At 39.5% G+C, this 18,279-nt stretch overlaps 1 protein-coding gene across 3 annotated transcripts in view; it reads right to left on the reverse strand.

The window, feature by feature from the left end:
- Nucleotides 1-5,703: 5,703 nt before the first annotated feature.
- The window catches only part of gfra2a (GDNF family receptor alpha 2a), a 119,478-nt gene continuing 106,902 nt past the window's right edge, over nucleotides 5,704-18,279 (reverse strand). Inside the window, exons 8-9 of one of the 3 annotated variants that reach the window (XM_079827057.1) lie at nucleotides 7,676-7,723; nucleotides 5,704-6,871 (exon numbers count right to left, since the gene is read on the reverse strand). In XM_079827057.1, the coding sequence (XP_079683183.1) occupies nucleotides 6,749-6,871; nucleotides 7,676-7,723 (171 nt within the window). In that variant the 3' untranslated portion in view covers nucleotides 5,704-6,748. Of the gene's footprint in view, nucleotides 6,872-7,642; nucleotides 7,724-18,279 lie in introns of all 3 variants that reach the window. The other 2 variants (XM_079827056.1, XM_079827058.1) reach the window with 2 other exon arrangements.

Below are 18,279 nucleotides of genomic sequence, written 5' to 3' on the forward strand. Positions count from 1 at the left end.
TTTATTGTTGATTTTATTTTTGTTTATGTACTATTTTATATCATCAATTGATGAAGTAGCATTGATTACCTTTGAGGGGGGATACAAATAATCTAGCAGAAGCAGGGATATTTAGACCAGAGGGGGGGAATTCCATATAACATAATTCAAATATAACATATGAATCACGAAGAAATATCTCTATTTTGAAGATAATGTGTTTTCTGGAGCATGTTGAAGGTTGTTATGGGACTTTGCCAGTGGAACAAATTACCTCAAAGATTGAACCAGAGGCTTTTCAGGAGATTGTTAAAAAAAAAGTCTATTTGGAAGGACAAATTGACTAGTAATGTTCAAATAGAGACCGTCAAATTATTCTAGGAGGAACAAAACATGGATTCTAAAAGAAATGGTTAACATTTTCCAAGCAATTACACTTGAACAGAGACACAATTCCACTTCAGCTCAGCCATAATCTTCATCTGTAATTCTACATCACAACAAAGATTGTTTGTATCTGCTTCATTAAAATAAAATAGTGAAAATCTAATAAACACTGGTTAACATAGAAATCCATATCCAAGTAAATGACCTGTGGTTTACACAATGATTTCAAAATAAATTGCTCTTGCTCCAGAGAGGCTCTGTAGGTCTGAGAGAAGATGGAACAGACATATAAATGATAGAGTTTGTAAAGTCTATAAGCTGGCGCAAAGCAGAGGCAGAGACATGCAGAGCTTGGCTTAGATGGTATGACATCTTAGGGAAGTCAAATGCTTAAAGATTGTCACCGACTGCTTACCAATATCAGAGGCGAAGGTGCATGCAAAGTATTTACCCTTTCACTTCTTCAACAAGAATTAGTAACTTTGCAATGCTGAAATATTTTCAGATATGTTTTGAAATGTCTTCAAACATATTCTGTGCGCTTTAAGATCAGACGTGGCAAATGCACAGACATGTTGGATAGAAATGGAATGAAACTCAAAGTGAAAAATGCAGCTGTCACACGCTGAACCATAGACAGCCTGAACAGCAGGGGGGTCTGGATTGCTTTGTCTCTTGTTTTATCACATTTGACAATGCCATTAAAAAAATCTTGACTCGTATTCAGATTGGAAGTTCTGCATCAAACGCCTCTCGTCTCCTCTCTCCAAGACGTATTTAGATTTGATTGATAAAATAAATAAAAGTCTAGATAAAAGAGTGTTATCTCTTCCTCACTTTTGCTGTTTGGATTATCAACAGGCTGCTTTATAGGAGTGTCACGTATAATGGGTGAAACGAGTGTATGAATACACTTTGTATGCGGTAGAAACTAATTAGCCTCTCATTTATTAAAAGGCCCTATTTCTGCAGGAAAATAAAAGTGCTTTGTTGATATTCGAGATGTGTATGAGCCTCCTCGCAGTGTTTTTCCTTGCAGATGTATTTTATTTCGTGGCTAAAATGGTAAAATTAAATGACAAAAGATATATATATCCATAACATACAGCACAAGCTATCCATTTTTAGACATAATTACTGAGATGCAGCTTCAAATATAGAACCAAATTCTGTATAATGAAGGTGGATCCCAAATGAATCCTCAAAGCTATGTCAAATCTTGTTTCAACAGTGTGTGCGAAGATAAAATGGCCAGTGAAGAAATTGCTCACAAATGAAAATGTCTCTTGAGATGAAGTTTGGACAAAATGACCTGATAACATCTTAACATTGTGCGATAAAGCTTATTGAGCTGGCGGATATAAAGGAAAGTGGGATGCAATCGGTTCTTTGTTTAACTAGATATGAACGTCTCAAAGTCATATATTACTCTATATCAGTACAATATAAAAAGCTGAGACCAGCTGTCATAAAGTGGCATAATTCAGAACTGGTGGTAGACGTTGACAAAACTGGAATCTATCATGAACAATTACGCACATCCTATCAGTCAATTCCAATAATAAGACCGAAAACAGGAATACTGATGAGGAATTATGTATTCATTATGTTTAGGGTTATTATACTATTTTAAAACTATTGTGTATTAAAGATAAAATTGTAGCTCACATGTTAAACTTAAAATACACTTATTCCAGCTTAATATGCAGAAATAAAAAGTGTTGTACCTTCCGTACAATGATATTTTTTATGGTTCCTGCATGGTTATGACCTCAAAACACTTCTCATTGTTCATGATTTGTAAATAAATACATTTTGTTGTTTGCATCACATACTCACATACTTACTGTAGAGTAAACATGCTTAGTAGCTCACCTGGTACAGTGTTGCACTTATGATGCAGAGCGCTCAGGCCGCAACACTTGATAAAAGAGCTCAAAGAATTGTAGAAGCAAGTTGAAATGGCATGGGATTATGAAATGCATTGTTTTATTGTTTTATATTTCCTGGTGTGCATTTATAATGTTGTTTTTTTTCCATCAACAATGATCATAATTTAGAAATAAAATGCATTTTTCCTATCCTGATTTAGCCCTCTGATTTGAATGCTCTGTTTGAAGGGGCGTGTCTGCTGTGAGACTTCAGTGTAAACGCCCACTGCTGTGATTGGCTAACATCTTTGCTAATGAAATAGCAAGTATTACATGTAGAACTCTCTCGAAAACTTTTAGCACGATTTTACTATTACAGCTTTCAAGGTTAAATAATCATGAAAAGTGTTGATTATAGCATTATATTTTGATTTTGGCATGAAAGGTTGCATGTTGTTGCATTGTAGTCGACCACAGACATGTTGGGCGCATGAATGCAGTGATCTCATCATTGCAACATGATTTCTGCACACTCATGAATGCTTTCATCATAACTAACAGTGCAAAAATGATGTAAATGAGAGATATGTTGACTATAACGGAAGTTTTGGCAAGAGCTCAGTCACTGATAAACTCATGCTGTTTGATTGACAGCTCCAGCGATTGCAATGGGAGAGTTCTTTGATCGCTCTCTATATATAATTTAATCACAGTTTAAATAAGATACTAAGATATTTCATCCTACTAAGAGAAGTCACTGGTTTGATTTACTGAGACGTAAAGACCATCTGACTGTAGCTACATGAAACATTACATATCAGAAATCACTGGTCACAGACAGGCATTAGAATTAACACAGTTACTCACATGTTGTTGCATTACTGTTCGAAGCCGTATCGTAAAAGTCGAATTTGCGACTGATTTACCAAATAATTCACTGTGAAATGTACCGAACAAACAAATAATGTTCAACTGAGACGTTCAAATTGTTGAAAAAAAATAACCACATTCCTAGCATTAGGATCCTTTGGAAGGTAATGTTATTTTTAGTCCAGTGATCCTGTCTCGCTCTTCTCTCCTCATCATCTCACTAACACACCAGTGGGCGGGGCCAAAGTTGCAATGATGAAGTAGGATAGGCACATTCCACAAGTCATTCTCTGGGCTTGGTTTCAATAAACGCTGTTTTTGAACTTACAGGTATTCTTGAAGTATAAGGACCTTTGACATAATAATAATTAATAAATAATTTGTAACATTTATATAGCGCTTTTCTGGGTACTCAAAGCACTTTACAAATAGAAGGGGGGAATCTCCTCAACCACTAACAATGTGCAGCATCCACCTGGATGATGCGACGGCAGCCATATTGCGCCAGAACGCCCACCACACACAAGCTTTGTTGGTGGAGAGGAGACAGAGTGATGAAGCCAGTCAGTATATGGGGATGATTAGGAGGCCATGATGATGGACAGAGGCCAATGAGCAAATTTGGCCAGGATGCCGGGGTTACACCCCTACTCCGAAGGACATCCTGGGATTTTTTTATGACCACAGAGAGTCAGGACCTCGGTTTAACGTCTCATCCAAATGACGGAACATGACACCTTTAACATTATTGGTTAAGTTTAGTGTATGGTTTAATGTAGATGGTACATTATTTTCAAACTCAATAGAGCAATAACCTTTTGGTGTAACTCACCAAACATTTAATTTTTCAGACTGCCGTGATACCTACAACAACCAACATAAAACCTTGCCAGATTCACATTCATCTGTTTTTGATGAATCTTAACATGCTTTTAGAGCCACTTATTGGATAAGGAGCAATGCATCGTACAGAAATCTCATCATATGTGCGTTTTTTCAGTGATTCTGGGTTGGTAAATCTGTATCATCTATCGCAGATGTTTTTTGTCCATAATCTTAAGGAGCACATTTGCAACATGCTTTTTATTTGTGTCCTCAACACATAACAAATGTGAAAAGCAGTAAAAATTGAAGTGGCTTTATTGGTCAGGAAACAAGCACAGCATTAGCATATCTGGACCTCACAGCAGTCTACAAAGGGAGGTGACCCTTACATCAAAGCAGTGATGAGATGACGTAGAACTCTGCTAATTCCAGAGGTGATCAAATCACAATGGTTTATCAAAGTCATGTGACACAGCAAAAGCTCAATTGAATGTCTCTGTGAAATGCTACTTTTTCCATAGTTCATTTCTTTGCATCGGAAGTTTACATTCGTCAAATGGTCTCTCCCTGATACCAAATCCCCGCCTGACCATAGCTAAAAATCTTAAACACAAATGCACTGTACATGTAGGCTACACACACACACACACACACACACACACTCAACAATCACACACTTCTGTATCCACCAGTCACAACATTATCCAAACCCCAGTAGGCCTTTTTTGATATACAGTACAGTATTAACACTGTTTTGGAGAGTATGTGGCAGATGATTTTCATCTCCGGTACATTGAGATTATTTTTGTTAAAAGGTTGTATGACTAAATGTGAACTGACACCTTTCAGAGAATTCACATTGTGTTTTTTTGTATTTCATTGGCCGCTACTTTTGATTCCACTGAATATGACAGCAGAGTTTTGAAAATAATTTTAAAGCAAGGATTGCAATGTCAGTGTCTGGTGACAGGATAATTTTTCTTATCAGTTGAATTTGTTCTTGTTCTCACTCAACAATGACAAACCTGCCTTTTGACTTAATAGCTCCCTTAAAATATATATATATTTTCTCTCAAAAAGGCAGCATACTTCAAAAATATACTGTTCATATTTCTATATTGTCCAGATGTTTCAACAAAAAAGTAAGTCTAGTAACATTCACACAAAATGAGAAAAGATTATTCTTTTTTTTAGCATCTGGTAAAATAGAGCTGATTATTACATCACTGCATCCTTTTAGAAACAATGTCATCCTAGAATTCTCATAAAGCTTTTGGTAAGTGTTGAATCTATTAATGAAAAAAGGTTTGCCTGTTTATGTTTTAATCTGTTTTGACAGATGGATCCCCACTGATATGACATATCTTTAATGTGTTTCCATTGCATTGGTGTCATATTTACACAAAGAATGTTCATATTTATCATTTGCTTTGCAATTGTACGTATATAACAAGCCTAGGACACAATATATAAATCTTTTTAGTTTTGAACTTTACATTTATATATATATCGATGTCTGTTTGTTCATAACTTCAGTGTTTGGAATGTTGATAAAAGAGTCATCCGTATCTAGTGCATTTACTGAACCTGTGAATTGGGGTGAGTACATTTTTAGAAACATTCCGAACATCAAAAACTCGGCATCGACCTTCTCCACACAGCGGCTAGAAAATAATGAGGAGGAAAAACAAAGAGTAAGGCCACATCAGAAATTGCACACAATGATTCATATGACGTTGAATGTCCCAAAACGCTGGCCTTCTTTTGTCAGGGTTTTTTCTAGTGTAGAACTCCATTTAACCAGAGACAGATTTTGCCATGACTATTAATGGTTAGTGGTATGAGCACCTCCAGGTTTTTCTCTGTCATGCAGTTCGTCACTCCCACTGCTCTTTAGAACTTTCTCGAGAGTCCCATTATCTTTCACTTAAAGACAACATATAATAATTAACAGCTGTACTTTCGGAAAGAAAAACATTCATATTCACAGACAAAATTATACATGTGTGGGCAGCTCATCGACATAGTGAACCCACACGGAAGCCGTTTGCAAAGATCTACTTCTCCTGTTGATCCACTGGTACGTTTTCATCAACTTCATTCCTTTTCTTTTTCAAATCTGTCAAACTAAGTACAGAATGTGACTAAGAGAGCTGTCGCCCGTGACATCCACCTCGCGCCGTGTCGACAGGGTACAGATTTAAACTTCAAACACTTCACGTTTAAAAGAACCACTGGAAAGTAATTACTCCTGCTCGACTGGTGGACAAAAGAAGGAAAAAAGACGGAACTGAAAAGGAATAATCACAATGAGAAAGCTAAAGCAGCTGTCAAAGAAGTGCGTGGCAAATCCAATAAATGGGCAGTGGGCTGGGATGGAGAACGCCTCTCAGAGATGGTTTAATACAGTGCCAGACAACGGGTAATTCAGGCCTGATGGGTACTGCGAGACGCCCTTTTATGGGAGGTGTGGGTGGCAGGAAGTAGTACAGTAGACTGAAAAGCTTTGTGCCTGGGTCTATAGTTGCAAGTCCACCAATCAGGCACCTTACAAGTCTTCGACTTTGGAATCAAGCGGCTAAGTACACAATATCTTGGCCGTTTGCTCATTTGCTATGCAATGCTCATTCGGCCATGTCAAAGATGCAGCAGACTTTTCAATATGTGTCTCTGTGTTCTTTCCGTTTGGTGTTCATTTGAAAGAAAGAAAAAAAGCTGCAGTAGAGGAGAGAGGCGTGAGTTTGTCTGAAGATGATCATGAGGGTGTTTCCATCAGCTTTGGCCTCACTGTGCTGGCTTATGAAGCTCAGGTAGTTCTACATAGTGAGGTTTCCAAGAGCAAACAACAGGCCGAGCATCAAAACATCTGTTAGGGCTTTTGTGCCTGGACTTGAATTTTTGGGGTGCTCTACTCTTGTGTTAGGTGGGCTGCCAGGAACCTGTGAACAAACAAAGAAAATCATATCATATGGAACCCCAGGCATTGTTCAAACTGGTGAATATCATGGAAATAAGTCCAGGTCACATTTTACAACAATTTGTGTTTGTAATGTTCATTATTCAATAACTTTTATAGACTATTAGAATAACTCGTTATTTTATATTTTACATTATTTTCAGTGGTGATTGCCATTCGTTCTCATTACGATTCCATTGTCACACTTATTCAGTTGTGTTTATTCTTAGTTTTGTTTTCATGGACTTTTTGTTGGTTTTCTTTAGTCACACGTGTTCCTTTGTTTGAGTTTCCCACCAATCATCAGTTTCGTCATTTAGTTCATCACCTTGTGTATTTTAGTTCCTCACGTTCACTCAGTGTTTGTCCGGTCTCGTTTGCATATTTTCAATGGTCATTTCATTCGATTGTCATTCCATTTGATTATTTAATTCTCATTCTTCATTAATATATTACAGACATTTATCAATTACATTCATGAAATTAATGTCACAATGCATAAATGCTCCTAAAAATGGCTTAATTTGCTGTATAATATGACCCGGACAAGTTCTTGACAGCTTTTGTGAGATTTACAAACCCAAACCCTCTATATCTTTGGCAGCACATGCAAGTGACAAGACAATAACGCTTTACGATAAAGCCACAATGCATGCTTCTGGTGCAATGGTGCTCTGGACACACGATATAGTCATCAAGCCTTTTTTTCCTCATGCACAAGCAACAGATGCTTATAGATAATGCTTGAACTCACTGGCTTGGAAAGTTTCATCTCTGCACTTCTTACCTCACTTGGTATGCAGATGTAGTCTTTTGCTTGATAGCAATCAAGTTCCTGCAAGGAAATAAGGTTATCCTTAAAATATGGAATACCACGGTGTCTTGTTTGAGAGATCTACTGTATATGTCTGTTATGCATATCTATCATCTGACAATGAATCATATGTAAAGTGCCACAAGACTCTCTTATGTATCTTTCTTTTAATCGTTTTTTTTTTTTTTGTGGGGGTGGGGGTTTGGGGGGGGGGGGGGGGGGTTAACAGCCCCAGCATATAGCAGTCCAGTTCAATAACCAGCCTGACAGGAGAGTTCAAAGTGTTTCTAGGAGATGTTTTAAGAACAAATTCCAAAATATAATTCTAAAATGTTTGAGTTAGACTCCAAAATGTGCATATTAACACATGCAAATACACTGTAACCTTCTAAATGTGTGTGTGTGTGTGTGTGTGTGTGTATGTGTGTGTGGCTGCTCTGATGGTGCTCTTCCACAGATCTGTAAAGGGTAATAAAGGGATTGATGAGGCTCTTGCAGAAACATGATTTATCTGAACTACAGAGATATCAATCAAAATATGTCATTATGTCACTCAGTCCTTAAGCTTGCACTCAAAGAGATGTCATTCTGTGCAGTGCTGAAAAATATAGAGGGAATATTGTTGTAACTAGCTGGTACTTGTACATTTTGATTTGCTTCAAGGTGGTACCTGCCTTCAAAAGTTTGAGAACCACTGATTTACATGTTTCCTTTCATAATGCTTAAAGGGTAGTTTATTCCAAATGAAAATTGTTTATTTACTCACTTTCATTTAATGTCAAACTAGTATACTGCAATTTTATGCATTTTTTTTTTATCAAAGGGGAGTTTTCAGGAATGTATAGGATGACATTAATGTAGTCCATATGTTGAATACTGAGTAAATAATGACAGTTTAATTTTTAAGTGAACTATCCCTTTAATAACAGCTTTCAGACTTTATTTAAATAAATAAATAAATAAAGCAATCATTGGGGCAAGTTTTACAAGAAAATACTATCAGTCTTTTTACTGTATTCAGTGTATTACTTGCTATTTACTAGCAACTTCGGATTCACTTTACATTAGGTGGCCTTAACTACTTTGTGTAACATATGAGTCCACTGGAGGCAAGTGTGCAGAACCCAAGTGCAGTTTATTCAAAAGGATCCAAAACATAAAACAAAGACTTGGCAAAAACAAACTAAGACTCGACTTGACACATGAACAGACTTGACTAGGAACACTCACCAACAACAGGTTATAACATCAATACCAAACAAGGACACATGGCAAACATGAGGGCTTTAATACACAAGGGCTGAATCCGAAATCGCCCCCTAAACCCTCATTCACTATTCCCTACTTTAGTCCACTAATATAGTTCACTTGAAGGAGTGAATGAAAACAAGTGAGCGAATTTGGACAGCCGCTGTGTGTACATCGGCTGTACACTCGTTATTGCTCTGCATTGTGGGATAGAATGAATGCACTCGATAACGTCCACTATGGTTTCGGACACTACTACAAATGGCTGTCCCCTCAAATAGTGCACAGGGGCGCGATTTCGGATTCAGCCAAGGACTAATGATTAGACAAGACACACCGGTGAACAATAATCAACCAATGAACCAATGAAAACATGACAACAGAACAAATGACAAGAGAGCACATGGCAGGATCACAAGAGGGCATCACAAGAGGGCAAGGGAATCACATGACAAACCAGGAAAACATGTCAGAGAACATGACAGACCGAAGAACATGACAATACCAAAACACACTGTTACACTTTGTACTAACATTTAAATTAATAATTTGATACAATGCACTTATTGTGTACATACATATTTTTACAAAAATTAACTGCATGTAATTACATTTGTAATTCATTTCTGTAGTTAGGGGAGCGTGGGGCACAACCTAACGCGGGGTTAGTTGTAACACGCATGTTTTAACCCTTTCCACACATGTCAGGATGACGAAACTTAGTGTATTTACTAGTTGCCATATCAATATTATTTAGAGAAAAAATTGCGGCAAGATTAAAAAATCTTTGGAAGATATTACTGAGCATTTATTTAACCATAGCAAAAGTAAATTTCTTACTTAAGTTTATTTTTCATCTCTGTTTTTTGTTTATTTAAAATAAGACAAATCTGATATTATTTCAATCTTATATCTGTTATTTAACAGTTGATATAGTCCTTTAATGCTGATCTAACCAGCAGAAGACACGAGCCGGGTTTAAATCCCAGTTGCACAGATGGGGTGAGTTGTAACACTGCGTTACAAGGAGCCCCTATTAGAACTATGCTATTATATTCTATACTTTTATGAATTCTTTTGAGAAACAATGAGAAAAGGGTGAATAATGACTGAGAGTCAATGTTCAGAAATTATTCATTATTATTATGTTTTGAATTATGCTGTATAGTTGTATTTAGCGATGTGTTTGTTGTCAAACTCAATTGTTTTTAATATATTAAACGATAAAAAAAATGCCATTATTTTATTTGAAAAAGTTAATAATTGTATTTTATTGACAAAATATTTTAGTTTGTCTTGGATATTTTTTGGATTATATCAGATAAAATTGTAATCTGTCATTTGGTCATGTTACATTGTGCCCCTCACATGTTACAATGTACCCCACCTATGGGGCATGTTGTCACACTTCACTTCCATTCTTTCGGGGGAAATCAAGAAAAAAGTATACACTGTATTAATGAAACAAAACCACATAATTGTACTACACATGTGTGAAATTAATTTGGGGAGAAAATAAATACTCTGAACCCCAAGTGGATTTACACAAACTGAGACAGTCAAAAAGCATTAGGTTGTGCCCCGCTCTCCCCTACATTTATAATTACTCTGTTGACACTTCCCTTACACCTAACCCTACTCTTAAACTTACCCATACCACCACATCTGTCCCTAACTTGGCCCGTTTCCCAACTCAATATCTGCAAAAGTGTTTTGCAATACAATATGAAACCAATAAGTACATTGTACTTATTTTTTTATGTAAGTACATAGTAGTTAAAGTGGGACCACAATTTCTGTATTTTTTTCAGTGCTTTTCAAGGAGACCTAGAAATTTGACATTTACATGGCCTGCAATTATGATAAAAGTTCTGTTAAATAAACTAGTACAATATAGGCAGACATACTGTATTGTCCCATTCTACTGTTTATTTTAAGCCACCGCTTTTGGCCATCTTCTTTTAATTGGTTGAATTCTCAAAAGGCCTTGTACTTCTGAAGGTCTTTGCAAGGAGGTGCAAATCATTCTTTCCTATTCAATCATATAACCATACATTTACTCCTGCATCTAACGTTGTAAAATTCTGCTCCCCAAACAAGGTCATCAAAGCTTGTTTATCAAGACGTTGCCGCGGTATTGTTTATGACAAAGAAGGATGGAATTGAACTAGTGCACTCACACAGACACAGACTCGCCCTAATCCAATAAATCTGTTTTCAATTATGTTAGAATAAAGACTGAGACCTTTCAGCCGGGCTTGGAGTACATCCGCGCGGCCAGGTTGGCATTTGCAATAAGACCACTGAGGCTTAGAGGAGATGTAATCATCTCCTGACACCTTCAAGATAGGACAGAAATATAGCGCGTGGACAATGATAATGCCTGGTCTCGGTGTTGAATTGTTTCTAGAGATATCAAGAACACCACTCAGTGATTTGTAATTAAAATCACATTCTTGCAGCAACATCCTGTATATGTTTGCCTCTCACAAAGCTGTTGGTTTAATCAGGAGCTGCAGTCCAGAAAACCGAACAGCCACATGACACATACAATGGCCAGGAGGCAGAGACTGTATCCCATAGGGATTTAGTGCCTCAATTTGTGTCCACTGTGTGCTGCTTCCTTAGTCAGCCTTCTCTCCACACAATGCTATTTACCCGAGACTCAATCGATCTTAATCTCCCCTCCTCTGATTAAAAGGTAGAGCATGAAGCACTATTAGAATGAGTGGTTTTAAGATGTTTTGAAAGTAAGTGCACTATATGAGCTGTTAAAAGTGTGTGTGGAATTTCACCGCAAACCCCTGCATCTTTTTCATAAACAACCCGTAACCAGTTTAAGCAAGTGTGATGATTGCTGTGTGATTATTTTAATTAAGTCATTTTAATTCTTTTCAATATAGGCACACCTCTTTCTTTACAAGTATGTGCAGACACTGGTATAGTGGAGTGCACTTTCAGTATTTGTTAAAATTCATTAGTTAACATGAACTAACAATGAAAAATTGTTCTAAAGCATTTATTAATCTTAGTTAATGTTAATTTCAACATGTACGAATGCATAAAATCAAAAGTTGTATCTGTTCATATTATTTAATGAGTTGACATGAACTGTATTTGTATTTGTTGTCAGGGTTCTGTCACTTCTGTCTAGTTTATTCATGGTTTTGTGACAGAGCCCTGACACTCCTGTATTGTTTGTCTAGTCTTGTGTGAGCGCGCAGCTTTGAGCATGCTCAAGCTGCGTGCTCTTCTGTCCTTGTGTTTTGTGTGCGGGCGTGGTGTTCGGATCCCAGCACTTCGGTCTAGTTTGGGTTTCAGTTTTGTGTTGGGATTCGGACATTCATGCTCCGCGTGTTTGTTTTGTCATGTGAGCGTGTGCTCTTCTGTCTGTGTTGTGTTCTGTGTAGCACACGGTTCATGTTTACATCGGCCGTGTGCTTTCATGTTTTGTCTTATGTTGTGTAGCACGTGGTTGGTGTTTTTCACTGGCTACGTGCTACGTCATGTTGTCATGTTTTGTGTGAACATGCAGCTGGTGAGTTCTCATTAGCTGCATGTTCATGTCATGTTTGGTGTGAGCACATGTCTTGTTAAGTGTTTCTTTGTGCCATGTGCTCGTGTCCATTGTCTAACCCCGCCCACCTTGTTTCCTGATTATTGGTTCATTTGCCCCACCTGTCTTCCCTCGTTACCCTCTTTTGTTTGTTCCCTATTTAATCTCCTTGTGTTTGCAGTCCAGTGCTGAATCGTCGTCGTATGTACCTCCAGTTTCCCTGCTCCCTTCAAGTCAAGCCAAGCCTAGTCAAGTCTGTTTTTCCCCCTCGGGGTAGTTTGTTTTGTCTTGTTTTTTTTTGTTTTATTATTATCATTAAAAAGCCCATTTTCACCTGCATCATTGAGTCCTCGCTCCTTTCCCTTCACCAACCCTGACAGAACGATTCAGCCAAAATGAGGACTCAGCAGAAGAAGGGCTCACCCCATCCACCAGCCTCCACTGTCTCCAGCCCTCTCTACCAGCGCATGCTCCAGTTCAGGGCCTTGAGCTCCCTTCACCAAGAGGGGGCTGATCTAAGAAGGTTTGCCCTGGAATTCAGCAGCGCTGCTGAGGGTCTGGGGTTCAACGATGCTGCTCTCAAGGACCTTTTCAACTACGCCCTTGATGAGCCCCGTGACTGGTGGGTTATGAGAGCGCTGGATCACCTGACATTTGGGGAATTTGTGGAGTTTCTCTTTCACCAGGTGACTAAGTCAGCCATTGATGCTGCAGCTCCTCCAGCGGCGGCTGTCAGCACTCTAGCTCCTCCAGAGGCGGCAGTCAGTGGAAGCCCCAGCCCTCCGATGACCCGGAAACGGGGTAGGAGGAGGAAAAAGAACCGGCCCGACTCAACTGTCTCCAATCCAGTGGGGGCAACACACCCTGCAGGTTTGCCCATGTTGTGTGTGTCCGCTGCAGGTTTGCAAGAGTTGGCCGAAGACTCTGCAGCATCCACAGAGGCGGCTGTAGACGCTGCAGCGCCCCCGGAGGCAGCCGAAGAGGCTGCAGCTTCCCCGGAGGCGGCCGTAAAGGCTGCAGCACCCCCGGAGGCGGTAAGCACCCGACCACTGCCTCATTCTCGAAGGAGGAGGAGGAGGAAGAAGGCTTCCTCCATCCTACGTGGCCCAGAGGCCATCCCAGAGCCCGCTGCCTACCAGGAGACTCTCCCAGAGCCCGCTGCCTGCCAGGAGACTCTCCCAGAGCCCGCTGCCTGCCAGGAGACTCTCCCAGAGCCCGCTGCCTGCCAGGAGCCTCTCCCAGAGCCCGCTGCCTGCCCGGAGACTCTCCCAGAGCCCATTGTCTGCCCGGAGGCCATTCCTGAGCCCCCTCTTAAGCCTTGGAACTGTTCCACCATGACCCTTGTTCCCTACCTGAAGGTTGGCCAGACCCATGCCCACTACACTGGCAGCCAAACTCCCATTCGGACCATCACCATTTTGTTCCCATTTTTCACCCTGAGTCCAGTCCTGTCAGAGTCTGATCTGCCTGTCCTGCCGACCTCACTCAAGTCTCATGCTCTGCTAGTTCCACTCAAGCTTTCTGCTCTGCTGGTCCCGCTCAAGCCTCCTGCCCAGCCAGCCCCAGTCAAGCATCCAGACCCACCTGATCCACCCTGGCCTTCAGCCAAGACTCCTGACCCGCCGGAGCCTGCCTGGTCCATCCCTCCAGCACCACCCTGGCCTTCAGCCAGGACTCCTGACCCGCTGGAGCCCGCCTGGTCCATCCCTCCGGTCCCGCCCTGGTTGTCTTCCGGGGTTCCTGATCAGCCGAAGCCACCCTGGTCCATCCCTCCGGCACCGCCCTGGCCCTCTGCCGGGACTCCAGATCCGCTGGAGCCCGCCTGGACTGTCCCTCCAGCACCGCCCTGGTCATCTGCCGGGGTCCCTGACTGGCTGGAGTCACCCTGGTGCGTCCCTCCTGCTCCGCCCTGGCCTTCTGCCGGGACTCCAGACTCGCCTGAGCCTCCCTGGCTCAACCCTCCCGTCCCTCCCTGGTCTATGCTAGTGATGTTCTTCGCTGTCCTGCTGGCTCTGACTTGGCTCCCCTCCCTCCCCTCTTTGTCTCTGTGTTTTGATTTTCCTGTCTTGTTTCGTCTGTGTATCTGTCGTGTTATCTTGTTCCTGTCTTGTTTTTGGTGTCCCTCGTTAGGGACGCCAGGTGGCGTCCCTTTTGATGGGGGGTAGTGTCAGGGTTCTGTCACTTCTGTCTAGTTTATTCATGGTTTTGTGACAGAGCCCTGACACTCCTGTATTGTTTGTCTAGTCTTGTGTGAGCGCGCCTTTGAGCATGCTCAAGCTGCGTGCTCTTCTGTCCTTGTGTTTTGTGTGCGGGCGTGGTGTTCGGATCCCAGCACTTCGGTCTAGTTTGGGTTTCAGTTTTGTGTTGGGATTCGGACATTCATGCTCCGCGTGTTTGTTTTGTCATGTGAGCGTGTGCTCTTCTGTCTGTGTTGTGTTCTGTGTAGCACACGGTTCATGTTTACATCGGCCGTGTGCTTTCATGTTTTGTCTTATGTTGTGTAGCACGTGGTTGGTGTTTTTCACTGGCTACGTCATGTTGTCATGTTTTGTGTGAACATGCAGCTGGTGAGTTCTCATTAGCTGCATGTTCATGTCATGTTTGGTGTGAGCACATGTCTTGTTAAGTGTTTCTTTGTGCCATGTGCTCGTGTCCATTGTCTAACCCCGCCCACCTTGTTTCCTGATTATTGGTTCATTTGCCCCACCTGTCTTCCCTCGTTACCCTCTTTTGTTTGTTCCCTATTTAATCTCCTTGTGTTTGCAGTCCAGTGCTGAATCGTCGTCGTATGTACCTCCTGTTTCCCTGCTCCCTTCAAGTCAAGCCAAGCCTAGTCAAGTCTGTTTTTCCCCCTCGGGGTAGTTTGTTTTGTCTTGTTTTTTTTTGTTTTATTATTATCATTAAAAAGCCCATTTTCACCTGCATCATTGAGTCCTCGCTCCTTTCCCTTCACCAACCCTGACATTTGTATTAACAAATGAATGAATGTTAGTTAATTAATTATCTAATGTTAACTAATGGACCTTATTGTATAGTGTTACCGATTCCTTTGTGTCATCATTTAAATTTTTTTTCACTTTTCATGTATTTGTTGTTTATTAAGTGTTAAATTGTTTCATGTTACTTAAAATGATTTAATATCATTCTTCCTTGAGTTAATTTGGAGAAAAACTGTGGAAAAAGTTAACACTTTTTTTAATAAAAAAGTACTTTCAAATCTATTAACAAACTATTCATTTATAGTTTATTCATAGTTTATGTGATTGTTTATGAAAATGACCCGTATGACTGGTTTTGTGGTCTAGGGTCACATATATTATAGTCTCTACTAGGCTATACAAATAGTGTGATCTTAATGGTCACCGTAATTAACACAATTATTATTGTTTAAATAGCTCGTAGTAAAGGAATTGTTAATTGGTTAGGAGTAAATACTTCTCCCTTTAGATTAGGTCAAAATGGGAAAATGTAATTAATTAAGAGCTTTTAACCAACCTTTATTGGACATTAATTGCATTCAGTGTTCCTTAAAATCTTTTCAAATACATTAAACCGAAACACACACACACACACACACACACACACACACCACACACAACCACACACACACACACACACACACACACGTTATTTAACTCTTTACGTATGCGCAAATTAAACAATGATAATTTGGTTAATTAGAGACAGCGAATGAAGAATTCACTATTTATAGCCTATTCATATATTAACTGTGCAGAGACTACAATATATTAACTACAATTAACTATGAATTCACTATAAACGATTTTGTTAATGATTTGTAAGTACTTTATTACTGTGTACTTATTATAAAGTGTAATTATTATTATTTTATTTATTTAGATTTTATATAATTCCTCATTTAGTTAATTTTGTGGAAAAAATGTGGAAAACACATTGCCTATTTTAGTTTATTTCATATCACTCAGAACCAGCTTGCAAGATTTCATGACATGGAATTGTGTTCAGCACAGAGGTGTTTTTGCTGTTTTGCACCATTGCCTGATTTGCATAATTCATTAAGTGAATGGGTGCTAAAAATCCTGTGCAAATAAACAACACTATCGGTAAAGTGCAATTCAATCTTAGTAAATTCGCCCCATTATGTTTATATCTTTCTGTCCATGCCCATAGGCGCAAATCAGATAAAAAGGGAATTTCGGTGAAGGAAATACGACTGCAGTTACCAATATCTAATTATTTATCTGTGTTTGTTTATGTTATGTCTCTTTTTTTAGTTTTATGTGTCATTTCACCTGATGTATGAATGTAGTGATTGTGTTGAATTAGCGTTAGCTCATGCAGTGAACTTTCAGCGTCTCCTGTGTAAACATGCATAATTAGATGCAGGCTTAGGCAAAAGCCAGAACTGCCAGAACTGCAGCTGGCAAAGAGAGCGAGAGAGAGACAGAGGGAGGGACAGAAATTGTGTGTTGACAGGCGGGGATGTTGGTGGGGGTGAGAGAAACAGAGGACAGTGACTAAAAGCCAATTAATTAGCGAGAGCGGTGATGTGTGTCAGCTGCCTGTTGACATCAGCCCAGATCTCTGTTCACAGCTCAGCTAATGCCCCCTCTCTCCCCTTCGCTTTTCAACATCTCCCTTCATTTCTCTTCCACTCATTCACATCTCATCTCTTTGCATTAGAACTCTCACACTTGTCCTGATTGTTTACACAGAAACACACAGAAACACACAGATGCGTAATCTTGCACCGCTACATACAACCCTGCTCAAACAAGCCAACAGACAACTCGCAAAATCATTCATCCTGGTACACAGGACATTCATCTTCATGAGAACAAACCACACTTCACATAAAACCGTATGTAGGTACACAGATCAGCAGGCCATGACAATGGAAAACAACACTCACAAGACATTTAGTTCACTGAAAAAAGTGGTGTTGGATTTCCTTGTAAACAATTTTCCCTCACAATTGCTAGTGCATTTCACAAATAATTACACTGAACTGGCAATTAACACATTGAATTAAACGTGACAGTTTGAAGTATAAAGACTGTAAAACACACTCCAATAATAATTTTCTTTAGCAAAGCAGAACATTCAGCAGGAATTAGCATTAACTCTTGCAGTAGGGTGAGGCTAGATTTCATCCATCAAGATTTGATCATGAAAAGTCAGGGATTATATATATATATATATATATATATATATATATATATATATATATATATATATATATATATATATATATATATATATATATATATTACTGGATAATATTATTACCACCTGCAGCCATGGTTACATCAACATAAAAGTTGTTTCAGAATTTAATTTTGTTTAAACATTATGAAAGAAAACATTAACATAATAGGGGTGCACAGAGAGATCAGTCATTGTTTTAATTGGCCGATATTCTTCTGTTATTCTCCTGTGATCGGCAATCGAACTGTAATTCAGGTAATTATGCCTTTTTTTAAATATATAAATAGTAAATGTGTTGTTACTTGGCAGGCAATGGAAGAGGGGAATGAGAGGTGGATCTAATTGCAGCCGTTTACTTTATTAATTAATAAAGCAGATAATCCAACAAGAAAGAGTATGTGATTTACACCGATCAGGCATAACATTATGCTGCCAAAACAGCCCTGATCTGGCACTACCACACCTGAAGGTGTGCTGTGGTATCTGGCACCAAGATGTTAGCAGAAGATCCTTTAAGTCATGTAAGTTGCGAAGTGGGGCCTCCATGAATGCTCGATTGGATTGAGATCGGGGCAATTTGGAG

The sequence above is a fragment of the Gobio gobio genome (assembly GCF_949357685.1).
Source record: "Gobio gobio genome assembly, chromosome: 10".
Taxonomy (NCBI): domain Eukaryota; kingdom Metazoa; phylum Chordata; class Actinopteri; order Cypriniformes; family Gobionidae; genus Gobio; species Gobio gobio.